Below are 12169 nucleotides of genomic sequence, written 5' to 3' on the forward strand. Positions count from 1 at the left end.
TGAAATAGAAGTATGTTCAATCTGGGTTGAACATACATGACTGATTTGTGTCAGGGTTCTGAAAGAGAACTATGGAATGTGTAAATGATGTCATCATGCAGAAGTGCTTAGAGCTCTTCAGTGGAAAGGCTGTATATATGTCATTCATTTAGCAAATAATCATCAAATGTCTGCCATGTGCCAGCAGCTATGGAGGCAGTTAACAGACAAGGTCTCTGTCCTTAAGGATCTTAACATTTTGTTGGGGGAGATAGATAGTAAATAAATATGCAGTGTGTTGGATGGTGATGAATGCTTGAAAAATAAAGGAGTAAGGGTGGTATCCACAGTGGAGGGAAGGGTGCTGTTTTCTGTGGGGTGGTCTGGGACCTCTGCTTAGATGACATTATCTAAAAGAATAGAAATTTGTTTTTATCTTAAAATCTCAAAGAAGGGAGTGCATGTTCAGGGCAACTTGAATCTATGCTCTTGGGTTACCCCCCCTAAAAAAAAAAAACACCTCAAAGAAATACAAGCTGTGATTGATAACAATGTTAAGAAAAAAATGTTTTTATAGCCTAGGATGTGGCATTGGATATGGTTATTTGCATCGAATACCTACACGCCCGTTTGAAGAAGGAAAGAAAATTTCTCTTCCAGGACAAATGGCTGGTACACCTATTACACCTCTTAAAGATGGGTTTACAGAGGTAAGGTCACATTCTTACCTGAGTATATCATAAAGTTTTTACCAAAACAAGTCATGTGTTTAGTGTATATGGCAGTAGCACTGAAATAGGGTAGACGATGAGTTAAGTATTGATTGTGTTAAATTTGAGGTTCCGGTAAGATACCTAGATAGAGGTGAGATACATGAGTCTGGGTTATAGGAAAAAGGACAGGGCTAGAGATGCAGATGTGGGAATCATCAGCAAAGAGAGGGTAATGTAACCCAGTGGCTGTTAGGACAGCTGTACAGCTAGGGACTGGGTCTGGGCGGGTCGCCATCTTGAAAATCTGGATGGGCAGAGATCTAGCAAAGGAAGGTCAGCAGGAGGCCAGAGGGAAAACCAAGCTTCAAGAAATCGGACACAGTCGGCCATGTCAGGTACTGCAGAGAAGTTAGGTGAAAGGAGTGAAAAAACCATGTCCTGGGCAAGAGCAATTTCAGAGACTTGCCAGGGGACAAATGCAAATTGCAGGTCAGCAGAGTGAATAGGTAAAAAGGTGCTGCTAGCTGTTGCTTATTGTTTCAAGAAAGGATTGAGAAAACAAGGAGAGCTATGTGTGTGGGGGTCATGAGGGGAGTGAAGGGGCTATTATAGCATCAAAGTAAGACTTTTCAAGGAATAAGAGAGATTTGAACAGGCTTATAGGGTTTTTGAATGTTTCTTAAGGAGGCATCTCAGGGCAGTTAACTCTTGTCTGCATAACTAAATAAAAACCAAACACCCAAAAAAGAAAATGCTGCTGTTGTAAAAACAGGGCTGCTGCCACTGTGGTTTTGTCTACACAGTTTGGCCATCTTCAATTCTAGAGGAAGGAAAGAAGAGCTGCTGGGAAGTTTCACCTCCAACATTGGCTCATGGCCAGAGCCAATATAGTTACATGTTCAGACCCCAGCCACCATATCCACTGGCCCTAATCAGGGCTTTCCCAGTTGAACCTCTTTGGGTAGTCTGAGAAGATGAGAGAGTGACTAGCAGCTAGGCAAAGGGTCGGAATACAGGTTGTCTCGGAATGTACTGAAGGGCACTGGAGCTGCTGCAGACGGTGGATTATTCAGAAATGAAACCACCCATCTGTAGAGTCCATATAGACTCCTTTTTTTCTTCTCCTGAAAAGTGGAGATCTGCCTGCTACATTTATTCACTGATGAGAAGAATATTAAATGCACTCATGAGGTTGGAAATCTTGAGAAGTCTATCATGTATTAAGACTTCCAGCTGATTTCTTTCCTGAGCAGTGAAAGTTAAAACAAATAAACCAGCTGGGAATTCAGACAGAAGAGGAAAGCAGTGGTGGTTTAAAGGTTGAATAAAATGATTTCCAGGTGGTAAGGAAAGAGGAGAGAGTAGAATCTCTTCTAGTGTGGAAGTATCAAGAGCAGTGTGTGCAACTTGGGGTAGAAGCCATGTGTCCCAAGACTAGAAGTGACAGGACAGAGAGATGCTTACAGTACATGGGCCGTGACATGTACCAAAATTAGGAGGGAGGGTCTGGAGGCAGATGTGCCAAATGAAGCTTATGACAGCTCATATGTGAACCAAATATGTATCTGCAGGGCAGGTAAGAGCCAATATTTATATTTTCTTTTAAATAAACTTAAGTAATCTTCGTGTTTTTTTTTTCTCTTTTTGGAAGGTCCAGCTGTCCTCAGTTAATCCCCCGTCTTTGTCACCACCAGGAACTACAGGAATTGAACAGAGTCTGGCTGGACTTTCTATTAGCTCAACTCCACCAGCTGTCAGTAGTGTTCTCAGTACAGGTGTGCAGAAAAATATATTCTGTTTTGAGTCTATTTTATGTAATATTATTGCATAGAATTTTAAAAATTGACCAGACACAGTGGCTCACACCTGTAATCCCAGCACTTTTGGAGGCCAAGACTGGAGGATTGGTTGAGCTCAGGAATTCTAGACCAGTGTGGGCAATACAGTGGAACCCTGTCTCTCCAAAAAAAATTTTTTTTTAATTAGCCGGTGTGGTGTGCACCTGTAGTCCCAGCTACTCGAGAGGCTGAGATGGGAGGATTGCTTGAGCCTCGGAGGTTGTGGCGGCAGTGAGCTGTGATTGTGCCACTGCATTCCAGCCTGGTTGACAGAGTGAGACCCTGTCTCAAAAAAAAGAATTTAAAAAATTAATGCCAGTGTACCTTGAAAACTGCATATATACTCTGTGTTGACAGGTACTGGCTGTGAAAGCTTGTTCTAAATCACCATGTGGATACACATGGGGCTTAAAAGTCTTCCCTGCATATTTTAGACCCTGAGCTTTCCTTAGATTCTACAACTTGTAAAGCCAGAACTCTTGACTTGAAATTCTGTTTAACTGCTCTGGTTACTCAACACATTTGCGTGTTTCTGAAGTAGTAGGCACTGGGGATGCAAAAGTGAGTAGGAGCTCCTTTCTGAGGAGCTCAGTCTTGCTTAGGGGACATGTGCCTGTCTCCTTCCTTTTCTTTTTTTTTTTTGAAACAGAGTTTCACTCTTTTTGCCCAGGCTGGAGTGCAATGGCATGGTCTTGGCTTACTGCAACCTCTGCCTCCCGGGTTCAAGCGATTCTTATGCCTCAGTCTCATGAGTGTCAGGGATTACAGGCACGTGCCACCATACGGCGACCAATTTTTGTATTTTTAGTAGAGACAGAGTTCGCCACATTGCCCAGGCTGGTCTTGAACTCCTGATCTCAGGTGATCTGCCCTCCTCGGCCTCCCAAAGTGCTGGGATTACAAGCATGAGCCACTGTACCTAGCCTCTTTCCTTTTCTTCATCCCTTGTTCTACCTGATATAGTCCTTTTTGTTTATTTTGTGTTTTATTTATTTATTTTTGATAGCTTTCTAAAGATAAAATGCATATTACCATACAATTCACCTGCTTAAAGTATACAATCCAGTATTTTTTTAGTGTATTTGTTGAGTTGTACAACCAATAACCTCAATCAGTTTCAGAATAATTTATCACATCAAAAGAAACTCTGTACCCATTATCAGTTTTTCTAAAGTTTTTAGTTTTCATGTTTTTGTAGGGATTAGGTCTCTCTGTTGCCCAGGCTGGTCTCTAAGTCCTGGCCTCAAGTGATCATCCTGCCTTGGCCTCCCAAATTGTTGGAATTACAGGTGCGAGCCATGGCTGCTAGCCTCATTATTACCTTTTGTTCCTGGGCTCTCTTAAATATTTATATTCACCATTTGTTTATATCCCACTTTGTTCTGTAATGGACTTAAAACAGCCTACCAAGATGCAGTAGTAAGGTTGACAGTTTGGTGTCTATAATTGGTCTCCTAGGTTCTCATCCCAGCTCTTTAGTCCTGGTTTTATTTCTCCAGATGAAATTTAAAATTTCAAACTTACACAAAAGAGCTGGAATTGTATAATGAACCCCATCACCCAATTTTATCAATTATCAATATTGGGATATACTTACCTTTGCCTTCTTTGCTGGTTTTCTTTTTTTCCAGCTTTATCGATAAATAATTTGCATGCCATAAGTTAATTCACAATAAGTAAACAACTAAATAATTTTTAGTATATTCATAGAATTGTGCAGTCATCACCACAATCCAGTTTTAGAATATTTCCTAGATGAAATTAAATATTAATGTCATCAGTCTCTAATCATAGAGTTGAAAGGGAATTTAGAGTTTATTTCATTCAAGCAGTATGTCCTTTTTATGATATTACAATTTTTTGCCTACATCTCATCACATAATTCTCTGGTTTATTCCTGAATAGACTTAGTAAGGGGTAGGGTAGTGTACTTCCCAAGGCAGCAGCCCATTCTGAGTCTGAATTACTCGTATTTGTTTTAGAGTAAGCGTGTTCCAGATGCTTTTTTTTTTATTATTGTACTTTTTATTTTTTAGACAGAGTCTCACTCTGTTGCCCAGGCAGGCTGGAGTGCAGTGGCACTATCTTTGCCCACTGCAACCTCCGGCTCCCAGGTTCAAGCAGTTCTCCTGCCTCAGCCTCCCCAAGTAGCCATGATTGATTATAGGCACATGCCACCACACCCAGCTAATTTTTGTATTTTTAGTAGAGATGGGGTTTTGCTATGTTGGCCAGGCTGGTCTCAAACTCCTGACCCCAGGTGACCCACCCGCCTCTGCCTCCCAAAGTGCTGGGATTACAGGCATGAGCCATTGTGCCCGGCCCTTTTTTTTGAGGCAGAGTTTCGCTCTAGTTGCCCAGGCTGTAGCACAATGGCGCGATCTCAGCTCACTGCACCCTCTGCCTCCCGGGTTCAAGCAATTCTCCTGCCTCAGCCTCCCGAGTAGCTGGGACTACAGGCGTGCACCACCATGCCTGGCTAATTTTTTGTGTTTTTAGTAGAGACGGCATTTCACCATTTTGGGCTGGTCTCGAACTCCTGACCTTAGGTGATCCACCCACCTCAGCCTCCCAAAGTGCTGGAATTACAGGCATGAGCCATTGCGCCTGGCCCCAGATACACTTCTGATTTTAGGAGATAGTTGTCATGTCTCTTCAAGCCCCAGTTTCGCTTTGACATTTTAAATCTTTTCTCATTACATTGTAGTTATACTTGTATTGTCTTTTAAGCACATGCACAGAGATCCCTGGCTTATGGCACTGCAGAGAAATGGCTGCTTGACGGTTAAAGACAAATGTAAATAAAGCATGAATTGCTCAAAAGAGACTGAAAGAAATTGACGTCATCACTTTTGAGTAAATAAATTTTAAAAGACTAAAATATTCTAGCATCGTAACACGTGAGGAACAACTTTTTGATGGGCATTTCTCCATCTTCACTTTTCCTTACGTTGCTTGCAAATTAGCCCATACATTGTAACATAATGTAATATAATAGCCCATATAATGTAACTGTAGAGATATAAAAGTAACTGTAGAGAAATAAAAGTATATGTCTTTTTAAACTTTTTTGTGGATTTGAAGATTTCTGGATTATAAAATTTTTTAGAAAATGACTACGATTTTGAAGTGGCATTGATCATTGTGACCTGCTTGATTTTTCTGCAGTGTATCACCTTTTTCCTTTTTTTTTTTTTTGAGACGGAGTCTTGCTCTGTCGCCCAGGCTGTAGTGCAGTGGCATGATCTTGGCTCACTGCAACCTCTACCTCCCGGGTTCAAGTGATTCTCCTGCCTCAGCCTCCCAAGTAGCTGGGATTACAGGTGCTCACCACCATGCCCAGTTAATTTTGTATTTTTAGTAGAGACAGGGTTTCACCATGTTGCCCAAGCTGATCTTGAACCACTGACCTCAGGTGACCCGCCTGCCTCACCTTCCCAAAGTGCTGGGATTACAGGCATGAACCACCGTGCCTGGCCCGAGTGTATCACCATTTTACATGCTATGTATTTTACTTATTTGATCTTTCTCCTTTCCTTTTCCTGCCCCTCATTAGAATGGAAATTTCCTGAAGGTTCTGATTTCTGTTTCCTCATGTTGTAAAGTGCCTCAGTGCCTAGAACAATGCGTAACATACAGTAGGTGCCCCCCAAAAAACTTGAACAAATGACCACACTCAACTGTCCATTCAGCTCCTTTGAGAATCTGATGAAAGTAAAGAACCTGCCTTCCAAAAATTGTTGTATACAATTTTAGGAGCTTCACAGACCTTCTGAAGCCCGTTTATGGGCCCTAGATTTAGAATTCCTGGCTTAGATTTAGTCAGTTATTTTTGAGACTTGTGAATGTATCTATCCTTTGAGAATGAAAAGAGCTGGATGCAGTGGCTCACGCCTGTAATCCCAGCACTTTGGGAAGCCAACGCGGGCGGATCACGAGGTCAGGAAATCGAGACCATCCTGGCTAACATGGTGAAACCCCGTCTCTACTAAAAATACAAAGTATTAGCCGGGTGTGGTGGCGGGCGCCTGTAGTCCCAGCTACTCAAGAGGCTGAGGCAGGAGAATGGCGTGAACCCGGGAGGCGGAGCTTGCAGTGAGCCGAGATTGTGCCACTGCACTCCAGCCTGGGTGACAGAGGGAGACTCCGTCTCAAACAAACAAACAAACAAAGGAATGAAAAGAAACTTACGTGAAAGATTTTATTGGGAAATAGAAGAAATTTGCTTAACCAATCCAAGCTGCTTTTATTTTCTTAAAACCGAGATTTCAAAACAAATATAAAAAAATTATAGCATTGCTATTGTGTTTGACCACTTACGAAGTGCACACTCACTAACACTTTGGTACAGACTAGAAAACAGCTTCTTATATTTGAGTGAAATTATACAGTCTGGGAGCTAGTAGAGCATTTGCCAGTGTTTCAGTTAGACTTTTTTCTTATTTTTGCTTGCCTCTGAATTCCACAGAAAAGTAGATAAATGAATAAATAATAGACTGCCTGCATGGTTGGTTCATACTTTTAGGCACAATTTATTCCCGCTACCATATTTAAGCAGATCTGTAAGACAAAATCTGAAATCTGTGTGCTAGATAAGTGAAAATGAATGCTAAATAGGTGAAAGATGTGCTTTCATTTATTGTTTCGACATCAGCAAAACCTCACACTGGGGTAGGTGGTAAACATGATTAGGTGGTATCCTAAGGCTTGTACATGAAGAACATAACCTCCTCAAGCTAATGTTAGTACACATGGAAATGTGTTAGACTTCGACGGACTGTCACAGAACCTAAGGTCAAAAGGAAATGGACATTCAGGAAGCCAAGTCATTCTCTTCATCCTAGAGGTTCATGTGCTCTTTTGTCTCTTTCAAGCCACCTATGTCATTCTCTTCTTTCACAGACCAGCATTCACTGTTTCACAGGGCACATGGTCCCCCTGCAACCCCCGACTTACATGGCATCTTAGTTTAGGAGCCCAGTTGAGATTGACTAGAATCCTTGTGTCCCATATACAAATGTCTAAGACAGTTTTCTAATCCAGGCCTGCTTGGGTCAGTTGTAAACCTCTTGTCCAGTGAGCTGGGCTGGGGTGGGACTGCACGGCCTCCTGCCCTCTTGTCACAGGCTCTGGTAACAGCCTTTGTTGAGAGCCATGGGCAGAGTTAGTGGATCTGCAGTAAAGGGTGGTGGACAGTCAGTTGCAGCTGGAAATCGGGACCAAATGAAGACCTGACCACAGGGCAAGAAGGGACTGCAGATTGTCCTAACGTGTTCTGTTCATTTTTTGTCAACTAAATTTGTTAGAGATGAAAAGATTGTGCTTTCTTTTTAGGTGTACCAACAGTACCGTTATTGCCACCACAAGTAAACCAGTCCCTCACTTCTGTGCCACCAATGAACCCAGCTACTACTTTACCAGGTAACCGCCAGGGGACTAGAGATGTGGCTGTTGATAACAGTATTACTGATATTTGCATCTTTAGAACAATGAAAAATATTCTACCTATGTTGTAACTTTTTATGTCTTTTAATCTCAATTTATCTCTACAATAAGTTTGTGATAAATGAGAGCTAGGGCAGCTCTCCTTAGTAGACAGGCACATGCCACCACACCCAGCTACTTTTTGTATTTTTAGTAGAGATGGGGTTTTGCTATGTTGGCCAGGCTGGTCTCAAACTCCTGACCTCAGGTGACCCGCCCGCCTCTGCCTCCTAAAGTGCTGGGATTACAGGCATGAGCCACTATGCCCAGCCCTTTTTTTTGAGGCAGAGTTTCGCTCTTGTTGCCCAGGCTGGAGTGCAATGGCGCGATCTCAGCTCACTGCACCCTCTGCCTCCCAGGTTCAAGCGATTCTCCTGCCTCAGCCTCCCGAGTAGCTGGGACTACAGGTGCGTGCCATTTACCAGCTAGTTAGCTGCCGAGCGTAGTGCTCCTTACCCTGGCCAGCGGCCACCTGCTGCCCCTGCAGTACCACAGTGCAGCATACGCCAGGAATAAGGAATCTGCAGAAGTCCATTCTCCATTGTCTCCTTAGTGAGGACTTCCTGACAGTCATTCGTGGGAGCCTAGAAGAGAAGGCTTCTTATTTGGTCTTTAGTAGCTCTAACATTAAATTAAATTTTTGTGTTTTTCTCTTCATATTCCCAGTGAAGACCAAGTTCCTTTATCCAGCCAATAATAATCAAATATTATTTTAGTGATCAAATATACTTTCATTGTGAGCGCTTTTAATGTATGACTAAAAGTGTCATTATCCAAGCATATTAAGCCATGAACCAAATATGTGCACACACAGAATGATGAAGCAAGTGTGCTGATACATGGACATGGGAATTTGGGTGAAAGGTGGATTCTTTTTACTACTTTTGCAACTGTAAGTCTGCAAATATTTTTCAGAATAAGAAATTTAAAAAGTCATAGAGACTGTAAACCTCAACCATCAAAGAAAAATTCAGTTTCATTGTCTTCTATATCTACTGAAACAAATCAGCCTTTTCTCCAAGTCACTCGGGCCATCATCATTCTTACTCCAGAGTGTTAAGAGTATTAGTTATTTATTTTCATCTTTACCCATTTAGCCACCTAATCTAATCACTTAGGTAGAGAAATATATTTCAGTTAAGTGAAATTTTGTTGCATTATGATTATGATACAAAACTGCTACACATTAGGTGGACTTCTGGTACTGTCACTTAGAAGTGGCTGGGATTGTTTTTAATACACAAGGATTTATTTCTTCCCCAGGTCAAGTGATTTCCCTTTTTTTCTTTTCTGCCTTCTCTTCAGGTCTGATGCCTTTACCAGCAGGACTGCCCAACCTCCCCAGCCTCAACCTCAACCTCCCAGCACCACACATCATGCCAGGGGTTGGCTTACCCGAACTTGTAAACCCAGGTATGTTGCAGATCTCACCCTCCTAGGACTCTCTCTCATAAAAGTTTTATTCAGGAATGCCCATCCTCCTCAATTTTTTCTGGAAAGAGCAAATCAGTTTAACAGATTTCAGCTACTTCGAATAAATATTCATCTTTTTTGTTTAAAAAGCTTAAGAGGATCATGCCTGTAATCCCAGCACTTTGGGAGGCCGAGGTGAGTGGATCACCTGAGGTTAGGAGTTCAAGACCAGCCTGGCCAACATGGCAAAACCCCGTCTCTACTGAAAAAATATAAACATTAGCCAGGCATGGTGGCAGGTGCCTGTAGTCCCAGCTATGCAGGAGGCGGAGACAGAAGAATCACACTACTGCACTCCAGCCTGGGCAATAGAGCAAGACTTAATCTCAAAAAAAAAAAAAGCTTAAGAGGAAAGAAGAATGTTTCTGAGTCCCTGCTGCCTCTCCTCCTCCTCCCGCTCCTCCTCCTATCTCTGCACCCTGATGGCTTAGCCTCAAAAGCCAGGGTAGCAATAAAGCACAGTGGCGTGACCCTGCTGCATTGACTTTAATGAAGGTATGCAGGCTGCCTAGTGGAGGTGAGTGAATTCCCGGCCATTCTCTTCATATTTGGAGCCGCTGCCACTGGGGAAGTAGTGGAGCCTGTTGTGCGTAGCCCAAGCCCAGAAATTATGCCATAAAACGTCTCCCCTGCTCAGCTGACTGGGCTTGTATTTTTTGTTTAGTTTAGTTTTTTCGAGATAGAGTCTTGCTTTATCACCCAGGCTGAAGTACAGTGGCGCGATCTGGGCTCATTGCAATCTCTACCTCCCAGGATCAAGCCATCCTCTCACCTCATCCTCCCAAGTAGCTGGGACTACATGCACACACCACCACACCTGGCTAATTTTTTGTATTTTTGTAGAGACTGGGTTTCACCATGTTGCCCAGGCTGGTCTTGAACTCCTGGGCTCAGGCAATCTTCCTGCTTTGGCCTCCCAATGTGCCCAGCCAATATTCTTCTTTTTTTAAAAAGTGTGTATCTATAAAAACAAAACAAACGTGAATATCTTCCATTATTTATAAATGCTTTTATACTTAAAACTATGGGAAATTTTAGCTGGACATGTCTAAGGTAGCAGATATTCCAAGTGTCTACACTCAGATTTTCTGTCTGAAAATGAAGGAGCAGCGTCCTACGAGTCCATATGGTTAATGATCACCCAGCATACCTTAACCTTTGGGAGGCCTGACTGACTAGGCCATCTCAGTAGTTTGGCCCATCAGTGATGCCAGTGAGTGATCTTACAGCACCATGGTGTGCATCGTCACCGTCTTGTTTCTGTCTAGATGATAATTACCCCTCTTGTAACACTCAACATCTGTATATATTCCTTAACCTACTTAGTTTTCAGGCCAAAGGTTTAAAAATGAAGTACTAGGCCAGGCACAGTGGCTCATGCCTATAATCCCAGCACTTTGGGAGGCCAAAGTGGGTAGATCACCTGAGGTCAGGAGTTCAAGACCAGCCTGACCAACATGGTGAAACCCTGTCTCTGTTAAAAATACAAAGAGTAGCTGGGCATGGTGGCAGGTGCCTGTAATCCCAGCTACTCGGGAAAGTGAGGCAGGAGAATCGCTTGAACCCGGGAGGTGGAGGTTGTAGTGAGCTGAGATCGCACCACTACACTCCAGCCTGGGTGACAGAATGAGACTCCGTCTCAAAATAAATAAATAAATAAAAATAAAAATGAAGTACCAGTAGTAGTCAAACTACCATTTACTGTTGCAGCGCTCACCCCACCTTTTGTGCCCTGTATTCTTGGCTCCTCCTCTGCCCCTTCCCTAAATTTGACAGACTCTGAGTAGTTTCACCAGCTGGTGGTTGCCCTGAACCTGTGCTTTATACCCTGCCTTTCCTTTGTTTCTTGAAATAATTCTCCTTTCCTTCATTATGCATTTTAATTTTTTTTTTTTTTTTTTTTTTTTTTTGAGACAGAGTCTCACTTTGTTGTTCAGGCTGGAGTGCAGTGGTGTAATCTCATTTCACTGCAACCTCCACCTCCTGGGTTCAAGCAGTCCTCCCACCTCAGTGGCGTTGTAGTCTCTAGTAGCTGGGACCACAGATGTGTGCCACCATGCCCAGCTAATTTTTGTATTTTTTTTAGTAGAGACGAGGTTTTGCCGTGTTGCCTAGGCTGGTCGCCGACTCCTGGGCTCAAGTGATCCTCCCGCCTTGGCCTCCCAAAATGCTGGGGTTACAGGCGTGACCCACCACGCCTGGCCTTGCATTTTAAAATCATCATAATGAGTCCACTGAGTGTAATAGTTATCAATCACAGGTTTTAAGCAAAGGCTGAGTATCCCTGGTGAGGACAGTGGAAAGGGCAAGAATCCAGGCCCCTCCCTTCTGCTGCCTTTGCAAGAGGGTTGTGGCCTACCTCTCTCTGTTGTCTGTCAAGAATGCAGCTGTAGGCCGGGCGCGGTGGCTCAAGCCTGTAATCCCAGCACTTTGGGAGGCCGAGACGGGCGGATCACGAGGTCAGAAGATCGAGACCATGCTGGCTAACACGGTGAAACCCCGTCTCTACTAAAAAATACAAAAAATTAGCCGGGCGAGGTGGCGGGCGCCTGTGGTCCCAGCTACTCGGGAGGCTGAGGCGGGAGAATGGCGTGAACCCAGGAGGCGGAGCTTGCAGTGAGCTGAGATCCGGCCACTGCACTCCAGCCTGGGCGACAGAGCGAGACTCCGTCTCAAAAAAAA

The 12169-nt window shown here is 43.3% G+C and overlaps 1 protein-coding gene across 5 annotated transcripts in view; it reads left to right on the forward strand.

Annotated features, from left to right (window-relative positions):
* Window positions 1–12169, forward strand: part of GORASP2 (golgi reassembly stacking protein 2) — a 38568-nt gene that overhangs the window by 24561 nt on the left and 1838 nt on the right. For all 5 annotated transcript variants that reach the window (XM_025403866.1, XM_025403869.1, XM_025403867.1 and 2 more), the window contains 4 exons: window positions 557–689; window positions 2344–2467; window positions 7865–7951; window positions 9320–9427. In XM_025403866.1, coding sequence (XP_025259651.1) covers window positions 557–689; window positions 2344–2467; window positions 7865–7951; window positions 9320–9427 — 452 coding nt within the window. The remainder of the gene's footprint in view (window positions 1–556; window positions 690–2343; window positions 2468–7864; window positions 7952–9319; window positions 9428–12169) is intronic.

The sequence above is a fragment of the Theropithecus gelada genome, chromosome 12 (assembly GCF_003255815.1).
Source record: "Theropithecus gelada isolate Dixy chromosome 12, Tgel_1.0, whole genome shotgun sequence".
NCBI lineage: Eukaryota > Metazoa > Chordata > Mammalia > Primates > Cercopithecidae > Theropithecus > Theropithecus gelada.